General features: G+C 36.0%; 2 protein-coding genes and 1 long non-coding RNA gene across 3 annotated transcripts; 1 reads left to right on the top strand and 2 right to left on the bottom strand.

Moving 5' to 3' along the window:
• Positions 1-1,110: 1,110 nt before the first annotated feature.
• LOC140815209 (beta-galactosidase 13-like) lies at positions 1,111-6,004 on the bottom strand. Its single transcript, XM_073174332.1, is given in 21 exon segments — positions 1,111-1,339; positions 1,531-1,873; positions 1,984-2,129; positions 2,245-2,331; positions 2,333-2,350; positions 2,439-2,546; positions 3,015-3,124; positions 3,215-3,324; positions 3,415-3,593; positions 3,682-3,785; positions 3,788-3,848; positions 3,921-4,039; positions 4,117-4,201; positions 4,308-4,413; positions 4,496-4,590; positions 4,709-4,852; positions 4,937-5,029; positions 5,109-5,175; positions 5,259-5,371; positions 5,498-5,593; positions 5,713-6,004. Coding segments are annotated over 21 exon segments (2,505 nt in total). The 5' UTR covers positions 5,893-6,004; the 3' UTR covers positions 1,111-1,198.
• On the top strand, positions 1,230-1,525 carry LOC140815210 (uncharacterized). The gene is made up of 2 exons (XR_012114298.1): positions 1,230-1,425; positions 1,479-1,525. It is a non-coding gene; the product is annotated as an uncharacterized lncRNA (long non-coding RNA).
• Positions 6,005-8,080: 2,076 nt separating the features above from the next.
• On the bottom strand, positions 8,081-15,622 carry LOC140813734 (threonine--tRNA ligase, mitochondrial 1-like). The gene is made up of 20 exons (XM_073172400.1): positions 15,340-15,622; positions 15,023-15,260; positions 14,846-14,905; positions 14,378-14,467; positions 14,060-14,134; positions 13,829-13,957; positions 13,661-13,750; positions 13,470-13,558; positions 13,286-13,382; positions 13,116-13,202; positions 12,648-12,732; positions 11,149-11,243; positions 10,963-10,995; positions 10,797-10,883; positions 10,323-10,415; positions 10,097-10,189; positions 9,666-9,887; positions 9,347-9,418; positions 8,672-8,743; positions 8,081-8,355 (listed from the first exon to the last, which is right to left on the bottom strand). The coding sequence occupies exons 1-20, from the start codon at positions 15,591-15,593 to the stop codon at positions 8,260-8,262; spliced, it is 2,157 nt and encodes a 718-aa protein (XP_073028501.1). The 5' UTR covers positions 15,594-15,622; the 3' UTR covers positions 8,081-8,259.
• Between the last annotated feature and the right edge of the window lie 2,006 nt (positions 15,623-17,628).

Genomic DNA, 17,628 nt, shown 5'->3' with positions numbered 1-17,628 from the left:
GTGTAAACGAGTAAAGCGTACGTGTCTTTTTCTTAGTGTTAAGCTACGGATTTTTGCTTTGGGCTTGGGCCCATATTGGGCCCACATTCTGTTAACTGATAAATGCTCTCACCATTTTGTTTTGTCATTATTATCTTTTTTTTTTTTTGACAGAATTTTGTCATTATTATCTAACAAAATAATAGCGCTTAAATTCGATAATTTCAAATAAAAATCAATATTTTTCGAGTCGATTTGATCTGTTTACAATCTTATGAAACATATCCACATTCGCGAGTTTTTATTATTTTATTAATATAAAATAATTATATGTTAAATTGTTAATATTGTAACTCGAACTAACTCAAACTCAAAAGTTAGCTCAATGAGGGAGGATTGTCCAAGATCATATATAGTATTTTATCCAAGACAATATATAGTATTTTATCCAATCGATGTGGGATAACTAACACACTCTCCTCACGCCCAGAAATGGGCATCTAGAGTGTCCCGCAAGGTTACAAATAACCTAATTATGGGCAGAACGGGTGATCTAACTATGGACAGTCCAACACTTAACGATGGAACATGAGCTCTAATGCCATGTTAAGATTGAAACTTGGACCTAACTCAACCCCAAAAGCTAACTCAAGGGAAAAGATTGTCCAAGACCATATATACAACTTCCAGATATTTTATCCAATCCACGTGAGATAACTAACATAAATGAATATATTTTGAGCACTTATTTTTAGAATAACACGCAAACAAATTCAAATATTTCAAAAGAACCAAAATACGAGAGAAAATACGAAAACTTTCTAAATTCAAATAAAAAATCTAGCTCGAATACAACTAATTCGATACAAAATTTAGGTCTCACCTCATGTTTATTGATTGAATGGTAAATTACATATTCTTAGAAATGCTAATTCTTTATTACTTTAAACATAAATATAGCAATGTATTGGGAACAATTAACTGATGAAGGCGGGGGCTTGTTGATATTTGTTGTGGATCAATGATATTCCATTACGATTCTAATCGACAAAAGCACATATGACAGTTGTGAAAACTCTTCGATGCTACCAAAGATTGCTCTATACTACTAATTGTTAGTATCGAATGAATAAAATGAAACATAAACAAATCAAAACTGTCGAAACACCCGCCTTGTTTTTTCATGCAATCCGGCATTAAATTACGACAAAATATAGATTTAAGCACTGTTCTTCTGTGAGTGTGCGCATCTGACTTGGATAGCAAGTGTTTTGGCGATATCAGGGCAAGAATCCTTGTCTGCATCGACAAGCATTTCTCTTTCAAATGGAATCGTGCACTCGGTCTTGCCCAAGCATTGCTGTTGTTCAACCCAACAAATTAGTGAGACAATACAAGTATTGTAATGTGTGTATTTTAGTCGTGATTGTGGTCGTGGTCATGGTCGTGGTCGTGGTCGTGCCATGTTAACTAAGATGGTATTGTCCCAGGGGTGGTAGATTCGACTCTGCACCCTTGGGGCACCGTATGTAATGAGAGAAAAATTAATACCTCTTCGACAACTTTTTGAGCCTTGGAAGAATCGCATTTCCCAGGTATGAAAGCACCGCATGCGCCTTCAGTCTCTCCGAAGCTCACGAATTCGACGGCACTGATGACTTTCTTGTCCGGGCAGACCAGGTGCGCTGCCTTCACAGGGTCTACCACCGCTCTGAATTGGTTGTTCTTCCTTTCCCACGTCTTTATGTGAGGTGGGTGGTACTCTGTGATCACACTGCAGATTGTATCTCTGTTCACTGTCAAGATTTCTATTTTTTCTGGGATCCCTCCTGTCTCTTCGAATATCACCAACAGATTCCCCTTCGGCTTCAGGTATGATCTTGGGATATGATACCTGAAAATTCGAATAGCATCTTGAAGTGGTTGATACCGTGAAATATATATATAGTTCTCCAATCTTGTTTGTGGGACATGGACATTTGCATTGCATGGGAGATAACTTACTCTTCTTGAGTGGGCTTATCAATGGCTGAGAGGTAAGAAACCCAGTATCGGCCAATGCTTTGGCCATTGACCCAGATCATGCCCTTCGCCATACTTGTCATTCTGATAGCAACTGGGCTGGTACCTTCTGGGGCATTGAAATATCCCTGTCCGATCAAAAGCACATATTGTGTACCTCTTGCTCTTTTCTTGAACTCAAAACTATCTATATACGTTAAAATTCTTCATAATTTTGTGTCTTTTCTATTGATAATCAGTTACCTTGTACCAGGTGACGGCTCCGCCTGGCCCATTAGAAGGTACCCATTGAACCTTGCTTGATCCTTCTTCTGTGTATAGTTGCAATCTTCTCTCCAGCTACACCAACCTGGACATTTATTTCATCTCAACTCAATTTCGAAGTTGTGAATCAACTGCATAAACTCTACATGTCTGACTCGTCATTTGTGCGTTACCTGTTGGCCCCAGTGATTCATAGTAATATCAAGAGTTCCAGACATTAAACCCTGTAGTGCGACAGCTCTTGGACCTGCAAACCTCCTCTCCATGTATGCTCCACTGTTCTGTATTTCAAATTAATATTTAATCTTCCTAGAAAAACTCCTTTTTAAGAAAAATGCATTAGTTAAACATGAAGAAAAGAACTTGAATTCACAAAAACTTTCTTATTTGATGGAAAAAGTCATTATGTTAACTAGTCAGCCCATAGCTATCAGTGAATTAAATGGAAGACAGGTAATTTTTCCGACAACTTAAAAGACCAACATCCACAACAGCTCATTTTCAATGAACATATCTTGATTCAGTCTCTGATGCAAATATGATCATATTGTCAATACTGATTTGAGTCATTTGATAATAGTTCTTGCGCATGTCGTTATTCTACCGTGTCAATAATGAACACATGTATTAAACTATTAATGTTATGCCACCAGTCCCGATAGAAGGGTCGAAACCCAAAAAACTGGTTTTATCAGATCACTTTATATTTATTTGTAAAGCCAATGTGGACCATGTAACAAGTAACTTACAGGGAAACCAACTGTCATTGCCAACAATGTGATATCGTTAACTCCAGGCTTCAAGTTTATTGGCTTGCTTAAAACATGGCTCTTTTCAATGTTGCTTCCATGCCCGAATCCTGGAAAAACAATAAAGAAATCCTTATAGATGAAAGAACTTTCATTTTCAGCAAAAGTTTTTGATGACTACAGATTTATCATTAAAATACCAATGTATTCCCCATTGACAAACGCAAGCAAAGCATGTCCAAGACTTGCAATCTGAAGGACTGGAAGGATATCAGCACGCATTGGCAAGTCACGCCTTTCAAACGAGATTCTACACAATATCAACAATAAAGATCATCTCCTTTTCTTCTAAAATAAAAGCATACATTCATTTCCTTCTGTCCTTTTTATGTGTGCGTACCTGGTGCTGTACCAAGCATAATCTGATGTATCTCTTGTGAAGCCATACAGTTCCTTAGGCGTCTTGCTCTTTACTTCCAAGTCCTTGATACTAGGAATGCTTTCCTTGTACATCTCCCATTTTGTGACCTTTGCTTTCTTTGATGCGTGGAAATTTCTTGAACTATGTTGTGCAACAACCTGCGGATGTATGCAAAGAGAAGAATCAGGAGTCCTGCAATTAAACCTTTCACAGCTAAGAGCACAAAAACATTCAAGTTTCTTTTACCGTTTGAGTGTTGAAAACTACAGTCTTGCAATCAGGGAGGATGCTGATGGATTTAGCAGGTAGGTAATAGTCCACACCCCTGAAGCTGATTGTTGCAGATGCTTAGTGTGGTTATTAGTCAAGAACGCAGCACAAATGTTCGTCCCCGCCTTCTCGTAAGTGGTGATCTTAAAAGAGAAATGGGTGGGTAAATCAATGATCTGACGCAAATTGGCATGTCGTGTCTCAAGTTTTTTTACCTCGAGATTCGGGGTGATTTTTTGAACATGTTGAGTTCCCCAAAGCAAAGGCTTTTTGCTCAATCTGAAAGCCCTGTGCATGTCTCTCAGATGACCAAATTTAGGCTCCCTCTTCAAACCTATAAACAGATAAACAAATTAAGCGATCTGCTTTCTTAAATCAGTTCACTTTTTAGTAAACTCTCTGTCTGATTACCATATTCATCCAGTGGAGCTTCATCGTAATAACGAGTGGTAACGAAAGATGAACTAGTTCTGCCGAAATTCGTTCCACCATGGTACTAGGAAAAGTTACAAGAGGTTCAGCATCAAGATTTTATTCAAAAAAGAATAAAAATTTAATTTAATTTAGTTTCGGAATTTGATATCACATGATAATATCCATACCATATAGTAGTTGTTGAGGGTACCATTCCTTGCGAAAAACCGAGCAACGGAATATGCTATATCTTCCGCTGCTCGCATGGATGGAGAATCTCCAAATACTCTATATCTGAAAACCAAAATTGTTCTTACTGAATCATAAGGCTTCGACGATGATCGATTTGATCTTGTCTAAGGCTTCAACAACTTACTGTGCAGTCCAGTTCTCAGTCCAGAGTGAAGGCTTGTCAGGGCCATTTGGACCAGGGAATGTGTCTCCACACTGTCTTCCATTGCAAGTACTAATCTGAAGAAACAAAAGAACAACATCATAGAAACAAAGAACCAATGGTACTAAATTAATGCTCCATTAAACACAAAAAAGAAGGGGTCGAAAAAGGATAAAAATTCTAGCAGAAACATACCACTGTTTGGGGGGCATCCCTTTGCTTGCACATGACCCAGGGGACACCATTGTATAAACCAACAGCCATATCTGCAGCCCATTTGACATATTTTAACCCTGCCTCCTTATATGCTAGCTGGACGTTGTTGTACTCGTTTTCGATCTGCATTGTAATGAAACGGTGAATTAGTTATATTTATTCAATCCTTGGAGTAAATTTTATTTGATAGTAAATAAGGAACCATACTTGTGCCATGATAATAGGACCTCCTTGATCAGCAAAGAGTTTCTCTTTTTTCATCAAGTTAAGGACCATTTCTGTGTACTGCTTCATGTGGAACTGCACTTTAAAATCATAAGTCATATTCTAAGGATAAACGAAGACGAAACTTACAAGTCCGCTATGCTCGAATAGTTACCATAAAAGGTTCATTATAGGAGCGAAATGTGATGTTGGGAACCTCTTTTAGCCAGTATGGAAATCCTCTGTGTTCGAAGAAGAATCAAATATAATTTTTTTTGAAAAAAATGAATAATTTGAGGTTATCATTTGTTGAAATAATCAGTACCCCATGTTCCATTCGGCCTCAACATAGGGTCCAACCCTGAGGGTTACCCACAACCCATGCTCCCAAATCAATTTGATGAACTTCACCACGTCATAGTTCCCTTCAAAATTGAACTGCAACATCAAGAAACAAGAATATGAACATCGCAAACGCGAGATTCCTGAAAAAGAACCTTAAACTAATCAAGAATTCCACCATTTTTTAAACCACAAAAATGGTGTGATTTTAATCTAAATCACCTGTCCTTGAACAGGCTCATGAATGTTCCAGAACACATACGTCTGTATCAGGTTCAGCCCACCTTCTTTAGCCTTGAGTATCAGATCAGTCCACATCTAGACACAATGCAACAACATATACACACATATACGATCAAATCTTCAATATTCTATGCCCAACTTGTTTCCATATATAAAATCACATACAATGAAATTATGTAATCACAAATGCATACCTCGGGAGTGCTACGCGGATAATGAATCGAACCCGAAAACAGCAACTCCCGGCTCCCATTTATGATCATCGAGCGCCCGTCATAAGTGACGACGGGCCCCCCCTTCTTCTTGTGACTGTAGACATTGGCCACCAGCACAGAAAAGAAGGCAAACAAGAGTATCCTTTTGACCTGAACCATCTATTTGAATAGCAAATATCTTTGATGAGCTTGGATGAATTAAGCTCTTCCCTCGCTCTCTCTATGCAGAGGAGAGGTGGGGTGGGGCGGGAGATGTGTAGAAGAATCCATGCACAAAGAAAGGTAAATAAAGAATGTCGAGGGTACATATAATGGCGGGGAGGATGAGTCGGGTGACGTAGGCTATTTTTGGAAATGAGAGCGAGTTTTGTGTTTGATTTAATGGAGCAAACTTTATTTAAATGTTGATGGATTTTAGGTCTTCAATCCATTTGCATGTTGACTGTTGCTCCAAGACACAAACTCAAGTCAAACTGTCAGTTAATTTTGCAACATATATATTTTTATATGTTAAAAATATTAATTTTTATTGTAGATATAAATCAGATCAATATATCTCACTAACGTAGACATGTGAAACCGTCTTTCAAATAAGGTCAGACGATATATATATACATACATATACATCTTTTGTTTCAAAATGTGGATATGTTTTGTGAATTGACAAAAATTTGTGTGAGACGGTCTCATAGGTCGTATTTTGTGAGACATATTGAGTTATCCATGAAAAAATATTATTTTTTATTTAAGAGTATTACTTTTATTGTGAATATCGGAAAGGTTGACCCGTCTCACAGAGACCGTCTCACAAGAGACATAATCTTATGAAATTGTTATGAATCTTGTCAATAAAAACCAAATTAACATGGGCATAAATTTAAAGTGATAATTATAAAGTTAATTACAAATTAGTTTGAAAATTCATTTTTAGATATTATCACAAATAAATTTTCAAAAAAATATATGATCGCAAATTAAGCTACTCAAACTTTTACATTTACATTCGGTTGGTATTCATGGCTAATGACCATGACTTGTCTCCTTTAAGATCTCCGAGAGGATAAACAATTCTTTGTAGATCACCCCGGAGCTGTTCCCATCATGAATGCACAGGTGTTTTGGGTTAAGTCGATGCTATATGTGGGGGTACTGCCCTCACATGGTTTGGATGGATAAGATTCACACATATATGATTTTAAAAAAATTAGTGGACCCCATGTATGTGTGGTTAAATTTAAACCCTTGATTCTATCATGAAGGTAGTGTCCCTACATGTAAGGGGTTCTGTTCACCTTGCGGCCCGGATCACTCCACATGAGTGATCCGGGGCCACCTCCATGTAAAAAAATAAAATAAAAAATTGACTCGGGAAAATCCGAGCCGTTGGATCGACCTTGCGGGCAGTGCCCGCAGGTCGAATGAACCCATGTAAGGATGTAATCAACCAGTGTTTTGCTTAGCTTCCTGCCATCGTTTTATGTACAGACTGACTTAACTAGCATCGAGATTTTCTCTCTCTCTCTTCCACGACGTTTGAATGACTTATTTTGCCCCTTTCGAAAGAAACTTAATCTTCGCTTTTCGTTTCAAGGGAGAGGAGCTGAGGAAGTTGATTGGAGCTACTGCTTATATTGAATGTAGTGCAAAGACACAACAGGTAATGCATAATTTTTTCATATTGAATCATCTTTTTTTTTTTGTAAAAACCATTGCAAGATTAATGTTTCAGTTACATGTCTGGAATTGCCTCAGGGATCTAGCATAATAAGCTGTTGTTTTGGATTTGGCTCGACACAAGCTGCTCTTGCATCGATGGAAAACCAAAAATTGCTGATCAGATAAGCCTCAACAAACCTGACCAACTCAGTTTAACAAGAAGTATATCATCTTCCCTTTCTGTGCTTGAAGTCGAGCTCCGTCTTTAATAACTCAAGATTTTCCCGTACGCGCGGTTATTCACACAGCCAAGTTCCACAGAACTGCAAAAGCTAAAATTCAATCTGCCTTTTTTCAAAGCCATTATTCCAGTCACCGTGACAAGGTATGAACGATAACAAGAACAATTGGAATGCACTGCTGCAACACTTGGCTGGTTTGCTTGCTAAATGGTTTCCACACCCAAAGCTTATCGAAGTATAACAATATCTTCTTATTTCTTTGGCAAAGAATTGAATCGATTTTGTTTGTTTTGTGTACTCTTTCCTTAATATTAGGAATGTTTTTAACACATAAGATGTCACCTAAATGTAACCTTTCGAACGGAAGTGCGTGAAGAATTTTTATTGCCGTGACTGCAGAGTTGAATGACTAATCTTTAACGTGCTTACAAAATCAAATGTTTTTTTTTTGTAAAAAATATATCATATCCCGACATCCTCAACTCAAAATTACAAAATGGAAGTGTAAAAAAAATATATTATGTATTCGTGTACACCAAATTTCTTTGTTCATTAAGAACAGTTAAATAACAATAGCAAATAAAGCGGGAATACGTGATTCTTTTTTTCAGTAACAAAAGGGACTACACTACCTATAAGCTGCCACTTCATCCTTGAAGTGATTCAAAAGATCTTCGATACTCTTCAGGTTAGAATCGTTGTTATCTCGAACTCTGACCGCCACCTAGAAATAGAGACAAGAAATCAATATAGGGAATACTAAAATACAAAACAAAGAGCTTAGGAGCACTGAGCTGACAATGGATGAATTAAACAATGTTTGATCGCATAAAAAGAATAGTATCTGTTTTCCACTCAGGAAGTTCTATTTCTCCACCAAAATTTGAAAATCTTTCGTCTGCATGTACTACTACAAAACCTGAGTTCTTGAAGGTTTTTTTATGCACAATGTCTAGCAGACACCTTCAAAACCTGTTTTCTTGATAAAATATTCTATACAAGATAAAATCAGATACATGTCGATGGGATGCGGACGTCACCTGTCCAGTTCCAACTTCTTTCTCGCCAACGACTAATATATAGTTGTATTGTGCCAGTTGAGCTTCTCGTACCTTTAAGTTCCCACAACCAATGTGTTAGCATAATTAACAAAATCATCATGACATATGTTGAATTTCTAAAATTAGAATCGCGAGTCTACTATCTGCGGGCAGATGTTTTGTTTAGCTCACAGATCGATTTTATGCTTCTCATGGAACATTAGCATTTCATAGAAATTAGCAGGAGGATAACATGGATCCATGATGCAGATAATTTTTCTGGCTCCTTTCTAGTCTATTAGAACATAGTCAACGATCTTCTACTAGAAATGAATACTATTCTCTCTATGAGTCATGCTGCCACAAAAAAAAAAAAGAAAGGAAAAAAAAGAAAACCCTCAAGAGTATACAGGCCATTATCTAAGGTGAACCCCAACGGGAGACAAATGGGGTCAGATCTGAGGCTCTCGATGAAAATATCAAATGATAGAAAGTATAAGCTCGATCATCATAGCACAAGATTGTTTTGTCAGCACATACATCGACAAGAAGAAGCAGAACTCACAGTATTTCGTAAGGTTAATGATTACAAGTAAGCTTTTAGCAGAACAAGGAACACTTCATCATCAGATACTAAGAACTGACCGTCGTGAAACTGAAACAAACCATACATACCTTTTTATTGATTGTTCGATCACTTGTATCGACATCAACATAAAATCCAGCATCATGTATGCGGTCACGAACCTACATTCAATAGGAATTCAAAGATTTAAGGGAAATACCTACTAGGGATCAGAAAACTAAGATCTTTCAGAGATCAATAAGATCCAACTAAAAAACACTAGTAACCAAATGCGCTATTCAAGTTTTTATTTGATTTTGCGAGGGGCCCATAACGGAAAATACTTTTGTTCATGTCCCCTCCTCAACCCAATAAGCTATGGTAAATTTTAGAAAGAAAATCAAAGACACAAAAGCTCAGACACTCAACCTGCAGCGCATATGCCTGTGACTTGTCAGAGACAGGGCAAACTATTGCTTGGCGTGGACTGATCCAAAATGGCCATTTACCCTTATAATGCTCCAAAAGTATTGCAAACATTCGTTCAACAGAGCCAAGAATGGCTCTATGTATCATAACAGGCCTCTCCCTCTTAGTTTCATCTTCTGCCGAGTAAGATAAATTGAAACGGGCAGGAAGTTGAAAGTCCAGCTGAAAAAGTTCATCACTTCACAATGAAAATAATCTTTAAATATTAAAAACTGAATTTGATAAAGCATATTTTAATTTGTTTAATTTTACCATCTCATTTTAACGACACTTTGATCACCTGATAATTCATGGTCATCTTAACTTGTAATTTGCTGGCAAGATACAGAGGATCGGGATAGAATAAACTAGGCAGTAATATCACTGTAAACCTGAAGTGTTGCACACTGAAATTTTCTCCTCATTGCATCAGAAACACTGATGTCAATCTTTGGTCCATAAAATGCTCCATCACCTTCATTTATCTAATATAAAGGATCTGAAGGTTAGTTCGAGGGAGTAAAATATAATACAGGCATAACAAGGGCCGATTCAATAAATCTTCAATAGAAAGGAAAATGCGACAACTTAATTTATGCGCTGCTATGAAAAAACTACCTCCCAGGGCTTGCCAGACTCATTCAACGCTTCTGCAAGAGCAGCTTCAGCTTTTTCCCATGTCAGTATGTCTCCAAGATATTTTTCTGGTCTCTGTAGCACAAAAACCATAATATTATTACTTTTTTCTTCTTTAATAGCTAGAGTTGATCATGTCATAGTGTAACAGCACTAGTATACAGTTGAATTTATGCTTGTTATCCTATATTTTGAGTTTCCACCATTCACTTCATTCATTTTTCAGGGAATGGGTACTTGTTATCCTATATTTTGAGTTTCTATCAGTCCCTTCTTTTATTTTTTTCACATGACCCTATGTCTTTAAAAGAAAATAGGGAGAGACACATCAACATATGTGCGAAAATCTCAACCAGCATTATAGCATAGAAGTAAATCACCTGTATTATTTGTCCTATGTGCCCAAATGGTCAAAATAAAATGGACATTACAATGTCATGAACAGAATCCCATTACCGTAGATAACTTCAAGTCGAAGGTGAATCCAAATATTTTGTACACATGACCGATGAATTCTAGAACACCCTTGACTTCATCTTTTATCTGATGATTACAAGAAAAAGTAAAAACAAATTACATTTTACATGAATAACAGCCAGAAGTGTGCATGAAAATATCTCACCTGGGACTCCCTGCAGAAGATGTGAGCATCATCCTGTACCAAAACCCCGTTGTCAATTACCTCAATCAGTCACAGAACAAAAACTTGTATGGCATCAAAGTAAAGACCTAAAAAACTGATATGCTCATATGATGAACATTTCTCAATCTTTTGTTACCCAAATTCATAATACGATTCTCAGCAAACCTGTTGGAATCTCCTGACACGAGTCAAACCAGTAAGTGCCCCACTTGCTTCGTTTCTATGCAAGACCCCAAAATCAGCCAAGCGAAGTGGAAGTTCTGAAATGTAAAATTATAAGGGAATAATTAAAATAAATATCATTTGTAATGATCAGAAGGATTGGGAGTTTGTCAGGGTGCGTCATGGTCATTGACTCATTAGAAGAGCAACGCTCATTAAACACATGGATACTCTAGGGCTTATGAGCAAGGGACATTGTGTGACAAACGCCTGATCAAAGTGAGGTGCCATAAGGATAATATAGAAAAAAATTAAAAATATATATAAAAAAAATCAAATACATAACCAAATATTGTACCTCGCAAATATTGAGTAGCATAAAAGAAATACTCATTAGTCTACTAGCAAAAATGAATAACTATAATCGTGCATTTCACCTAGATTTACTATCATTTCAACTAGATTTACTATCTATACATCTGAGACAAGTTTAAAAAGTGCATTGAGCCTTTAATGCATACCAAGGCTAGGGCCTCACAATTAATGCACACACTACATCAAAGTGCTGCGCTTTGTCCTGTGTCGAGATGCAAGGGCTGAGACCTGAGCCCAGCCGCATGTCTTGTGGGCTTCTAATAAACCATGAGCTGGGTATATCTTTTCCTCGCTGAGGTGCTAGTTTGAGCCCAGCTCGTGACAAGGCCTTTTTCTTCCACATGTAACTGACATCAGATTACATTGGAAATTGAATTATTTTATTACATTTCTGAAATACAACTTTGAATGCCCCTAAAATGAAAAGTATATATCTACCTTATTTCCGGTTTCTTCTTTGAAAATGAATTTCACCCATTCTTACAATTCCTTTATTAAATCATTATGTTCAAGTCTTTTTTTCTTTACTGCCAAAAACTACATATGTTATGATGGGCTGCTGCTAACCCAACTCACTAAATTCATAAAATTTAAAACATCTCATATACTGCTAAAAAATCAAAATCATGTGGCACCACTTTTACCAACACATTATTAGATGACAAGGCTCATTCGATAGAAAATGTCTCCCTCTGACAACAAAGTAACATATAAGTTTATAACAAATTGTCACATTCTTTTTCAGAAATTTAACTAACTATTTCCACGAAAATACTGAAACAAAACCCAAAGCACATAAAAAAAAAATGACCAAAATATTTACCAAAAAAGTAATCAACACATCTGAAGAGAAAAAATGAACAGGCTGCACTTTTCAAACAAAAGTGCAAGCCAAAAATGATATTTACATCATAGAGAAAGTGAATAAAATCAACAAATAAATAGAAAATATGTGCATTATATTAATAAGAGACTATCCTGCACCAATTAGTTAGCATATTCAGTAAGGAAAATAAATACAAAACCAGCCAATAGGTAAATATGCCTCGATAATCATCTCAATCCCACGGCATCTGACATATTCAAGCTATTCAAAAAGATGAAAAAGAACATAATGCGATACTAACCTCTATATGATCGAACTCTATGATCAAATATTAAACAATGTCCAGGGCAATTCATTGGCTTTAACCCAAATTCTTGTTTCTCAACCTGCAATGGTATTCAGAAACACCTTTTCATCAAGCATATCGGATAAAAATAACCCGAAATTCATCGAACTCTAACTTACTACACGAGAAAGAGAACACTTGCACTCTTGCTTAAGAAGTAGCAGGGCCCTTCAAATTTAATGTTGGCACGCATAAAAATAGTAGATCGTAATAGGAAAGGTAACCTAATTGAACTTATTTTTCTCAAAACATCATAAACTATCACTGATTAAGTGATCAATCTATTTCAATACAAGAAGTTAATTAACCAGACATTCATAAAATATTGTGAATGTGAAAAGAAAGATAACTCAATCACCTTATTCCCTCAAAAAGATAAAAAAAATATCAAAGATTTGCAGAGACCAAAGGCAAAAGTCCAACCTCAAACACAAACATATTCTCCTTGTAGTTTGCAGCATGACCTGATGTTTCCCAGAGTTGCATATTATACATGTTTGGAGACCATACCTATCAAAATAAGGAAACAAGTTGCGACAAAATGATAAGCATGCATAGTTCCTCGTAGTTTCAGGGACAATTGCATTATTTACCTCTTCATAACCTCGCTTCCAATATTGACTTCTTATAAATTCCAGTAACTTGTTGCAAACTCGAGCACCATGAGGTAGGAAGAAACAACTTCCAGGGCTAAATAGCAGAAAACAAATATCTAATAGAAGTCATGAACTTACTCGCCTGCATATTTGCAGTAAGCTAGGTGTCTCAAATTCTTACCTGAGAGGGTGAAAAAAGAAAAGCTCTTGCTTCTTGGTGAGCTCTCGATGGTCATATTTCTTAGCTTCTTCCAGCATGGCTTTGTACTCCTGCAAGAATTGACAATAAGAAAATCACTGAACGGATGATGGTCTAATGCAAGTAACAGGTATCTTGTATGCTAGCCATTAAGAGACAGAGGAAAATGTCACCTTCAAACGTTTTTGGTCTGGATAAGATATTCCATAAACTCTTTGCAAGCTTTCGCGATCTTTATTTCCACGCCAATATGCAGATGATGCCTAATATAAAAATAAAAAAGATTAACTTTAATCTTGATGAATGTGGATATTCTCCTAGCGAATATTGTCAGATCTCACCTTCAAACAACTAAACGCTTTCACAAAAGATGTGTTGGGTATGTGCGGTCCACGACATAGATCAACCAAGGGACCACATCGGTATACGGTGATAGTTTTATCCTCAGGTAAATCCTTGATAATTTCAACCTGATAAAAAATGAGAGAAGATATAAGGCGTATTTCCAAATAAATATTGAATCAAAAACTAAAACATTGGCACAATCTATGACAACTTGCAAGTTTATAGACCTTGAATAGATTGTCTGAAAACATGTCAAGAGCTTGATCCCTTGTAACTTCAATTCGTTCAAACGGTTGTTTTTCCTAATGCACAAGGAACAGTATAGAACATTTAAAATACCACGAACAAGTGATGAAAACAGGTAATTTTTAGGTAGAGCAGAATTAAATATAACTCACAAACACGGTCACACACACATGCAGATAGAGAGCTGAAGGTAACATAAAACTTTCTGTGTTACCTTTAAGAGAAGCCAGGTGTGATTACAACCACATAGGCACTAAGATTAAACTATACCCGATTTCAAAAAATAAAAAGAAACATACATCAACTGCTTTCTTTGCCGCAGCTTCAATCTGCTTAAAGTGATCTTCATTCAAGCCAAGATCACCATAAAACGCATCATAATAAAAACCCTGCAAGTCATACAACCGATTCAAGACAATTTACTAATAGTTTGTTTGTATGATATTTGAGAGCAAGGAAGCCACAGGTGGAGCCAGGGGTGACCAATGGAGGTGGTCACACACAGCTTAAATTTGTACATGAGCATGAATAAACATGTACTGTTGGTCCCTTAATTAGCAAAATCATTTGGTTTTGAATAAAGACTCCAAGAGGAGTCCGTCAAATATAAAGCAGAACCAATCAAAGCAGAGACTTTTGTAACCGTATATCATATTCAATAAGGCGTGTGAGGAAAAGTTAAACAAAAAAACTCTCAAAAGACCATTTCTTTCTAAAAACTTCAGATTCAACGATCAAGTTAAGATATCCAAGAATAAAGGTATCACCTCGCCTCTCGTTGTACATGGTCCTATGCATAATCTACACCCATACGTCTGTTCCAAAGACTACAAAAGAAACCATCAATGAATCATTATTACAATCACGAGTAAAAACAATCAAACATACAAAGTATTCATTTCAAAGGATTGACAAGATCACATAGGAGAAATAGCAAATCCTACCTCGCCGAGAATATGAGCACTCGAATGCCAGAAAGTATCCCGGCCTTCGTCACTGTCAAAGGTGAAGAGCCCAAGCTTACAATCCCCTTCCAACGGCCGGCTCATATCCCACAAAACCCCATCCACTTTCGCAATCAGTGCACTGGACGCCAAGCTCTTCGATATCTCCTTGGCAACATCGTGAGGCGTCGTACTCCACTTCTTCCCTTCTTTCACTTTTCCATCCGGTAATGTAATTCTAATTGAAGCCAAGAACAAAAAATTAAAAAGAATTCAGGAAAATGATCAAGAAATGAAAATCCAGGGATGGGTTTTACCGGATAAGGTCGGAAGAAAGGGTGAGGCGATTGATGTTTTGCTGATTTTGGATGGCTTGGAAAAGGTCGATGCGCCTGTTGATGACAGTTTGGAGATATGCTTCATCCCTCATGAAAGTAGGTGGCGCAGGGCTTGAGTTAGGCTTGAATTTAGGGTCGGCCGCGGAATCACCCATTGGGAAGGCGGCGGCGGCGGGTGGATATACAGCCGTTGAGTAAGTGACGACTGTCTGGGCAAGGGTTTTAGCCTGCATAACATGCAATTTGATAGAGGGAAATTCAAGGAAAAGGGATTGGGACAAGAAGTATAAAAAAAAAAAAAGATTCATAAGTCAATTTATTTAAATATCTTTGTGTTTTAAGTATAAATATATCATTAAATTTGATTATATATAATCTGATAATATTAATGTTTATTTCGATTTATTGTTTATTTTTGTTCGTCGATCGACTGGTTGAAAAAAAAATTCGATCACATTTTGATCGGAACAGTAGTCTATCATGTTGTCGACCAAACAATGGTCCACCAAAATTTTGGTCGATCAAACAATGGTCGACCATTGCTTGAATTGGTCGACCAAAGCATTAGTCTTTGACAAGCTTTTGTCGACCAAAAGCTTGTCAAAGACCAATGTTTTGGTCGACCAATTCTTTGAAGAATTGGTCGATCAAAAGCTTGGTCAAAGATCAAAGTTGATCGATCGTTAATGGTCGATCGTTGTTGATTGTTGGACATTGTATTGATTTTTATAATTATTGGACATTGTAATATGTTAGATAATCATTCGACATTGTATTGATCTTTTAATTATTGGACAATGTCTTGATCTTTTTTATTTTGATTTAAGTATTTATGGTGGAATTTTGTTGTTGGTCAGTTTTGGGTCGACCCTGGTGATTTCTAGGTCGACCTTGTTGATCCATGTTGTTATTGGGTCGACCATATTGATCTCTGGGTCGACCCATGTTGATTTTGGGTTGATCAAGGTTGTTTTGGGTCGACCTTTTTTTTAACACATGAATCCATAATTAAAAGAAAAATATGACCGATAATTACTTAATTTTGACGGATAGTTACACAATTTTGACCAATGTTGCATGTTTTTAACATATGAATCACATAATTTCACAAGCATGTTCTATAATGTTACATATTATGACATATGAATCATAATTTCACAAGCATGTTCTATAATGTTACATATTATGACATATGAGTCATAATTTCACAAGTATGTGACATATGTTTTGACATATGAGCCACAATTTCACAATTATGTTATATGTTTTACCATATGAATCGCAATTTAACGACTATGTTACATGTTTTAACATATGAATCAGTGTTTTAACATATGAATCACAACTATGTTACATGTTATAACATATAAATCATAATTTCACAATTATGTTATATGTTTTAATATATGAATCACAATTTCACAACTATGTTCCATATTTTAAAATATGAATCACAATTTCACAATTATATTCCATGTTTTAACATATGAATCACAATTTCACAACTATGTTCCATGTTTTAACATATGAATGACAATTTCACAAATTTCACAATTATGTTATATGTTTTAACATATGAATCACAATTTCATAACTTTGTTGCATGTTTTAACATATGAATCACAATTTCACAAGTATGTTACATGTTTTAACATATGGATCACAATTTCACAATTATGTTACATTTTTGAATATATAAATCACAATTACATAATCAACAGTATAGTATGTTCTATAATGTAATATGTTTTAACTTATTATGTTACATGTTTTGACATATAAATCTCAATTTCACAACTATGTTACTATTTTAACGTATGAATCACAATTTCAATTGAATTATATGTTTTAACATAAAAATCACAATTATATGTTATCACAATTTCAATTGAATCACATGTTTTAACATAAAAATAACAATTACATGCTTTAACATATAGATCATAATTTCACAACTATATTGCATATTTTAACATATGAATCACAATTTCATTACATAATATTACATGATTTAACATATGAAACACATATTTAACTTGGGTCGACAAAGTAGCATTTATGTACAAACTTGGGTCGACCCAAAGTTCTAGCCTTTTGAGCATACCCAAAATTTCAATCTTTTGGGTCGACCCAAAATTTTATTGATCGACCAAAAATTTTGTTGGTCGACCAAGAAGAAATTTTGGTAGATCAAATGGTGGTCCTTTCTACCAAGAAGAATACCACCATTTGGTCTACCAAGAAGAAATTTTCTTCTTGGTCGACCAA

The sequence above is a fragment of the Primulina eburnea genome, chromosome 15, assembly GCF_022965805.1.
Source record: "Primulina eburnea isolate SZY01 chromosome 15, ASM2296580v1, whole genome shotgun sequence".
NCBI classification, from domain to species: Eukaryota; Viridiplantae; Streptophyta; class Magnoliopsida; order Lamiales; family Gesneriaceae; genus Primulina; species Primulina eburnea.
The sequence above is the reverse complement of the archived record's forward strand: the minus strand, read 5'-3'. Positions and strand labels throughout refer to the sequence as shown.

What these genes read in the sequence shown, in the direction of transcription:
- LOC140813734 (XM_073172400.1), bottom strand. Translation starts at nt 15,593, where the DNA reads ATGCAGGCTAAAACCCTTGCCCAGACAGTCGTCACTTACTCAACGGCT. An exon ending in TCTTCTGCAGGGAGTCCCAG is followed by an intron (nt 10,884 to 10,962) that starts GTGAGATATTTT and finishes TGTAATCATCAG; the next exon opens with ATAAAAGATGAAGTCAAGGG. An exon ending in TTCAGTGTGCAACACTTCAG is followed by an intron (nt 9,888 to 10,096) that starts GTTTACAGTGAT and finishes GAACTTTTTCAG; the next exon opens with CTGGACTTTCAACTTCCTGC.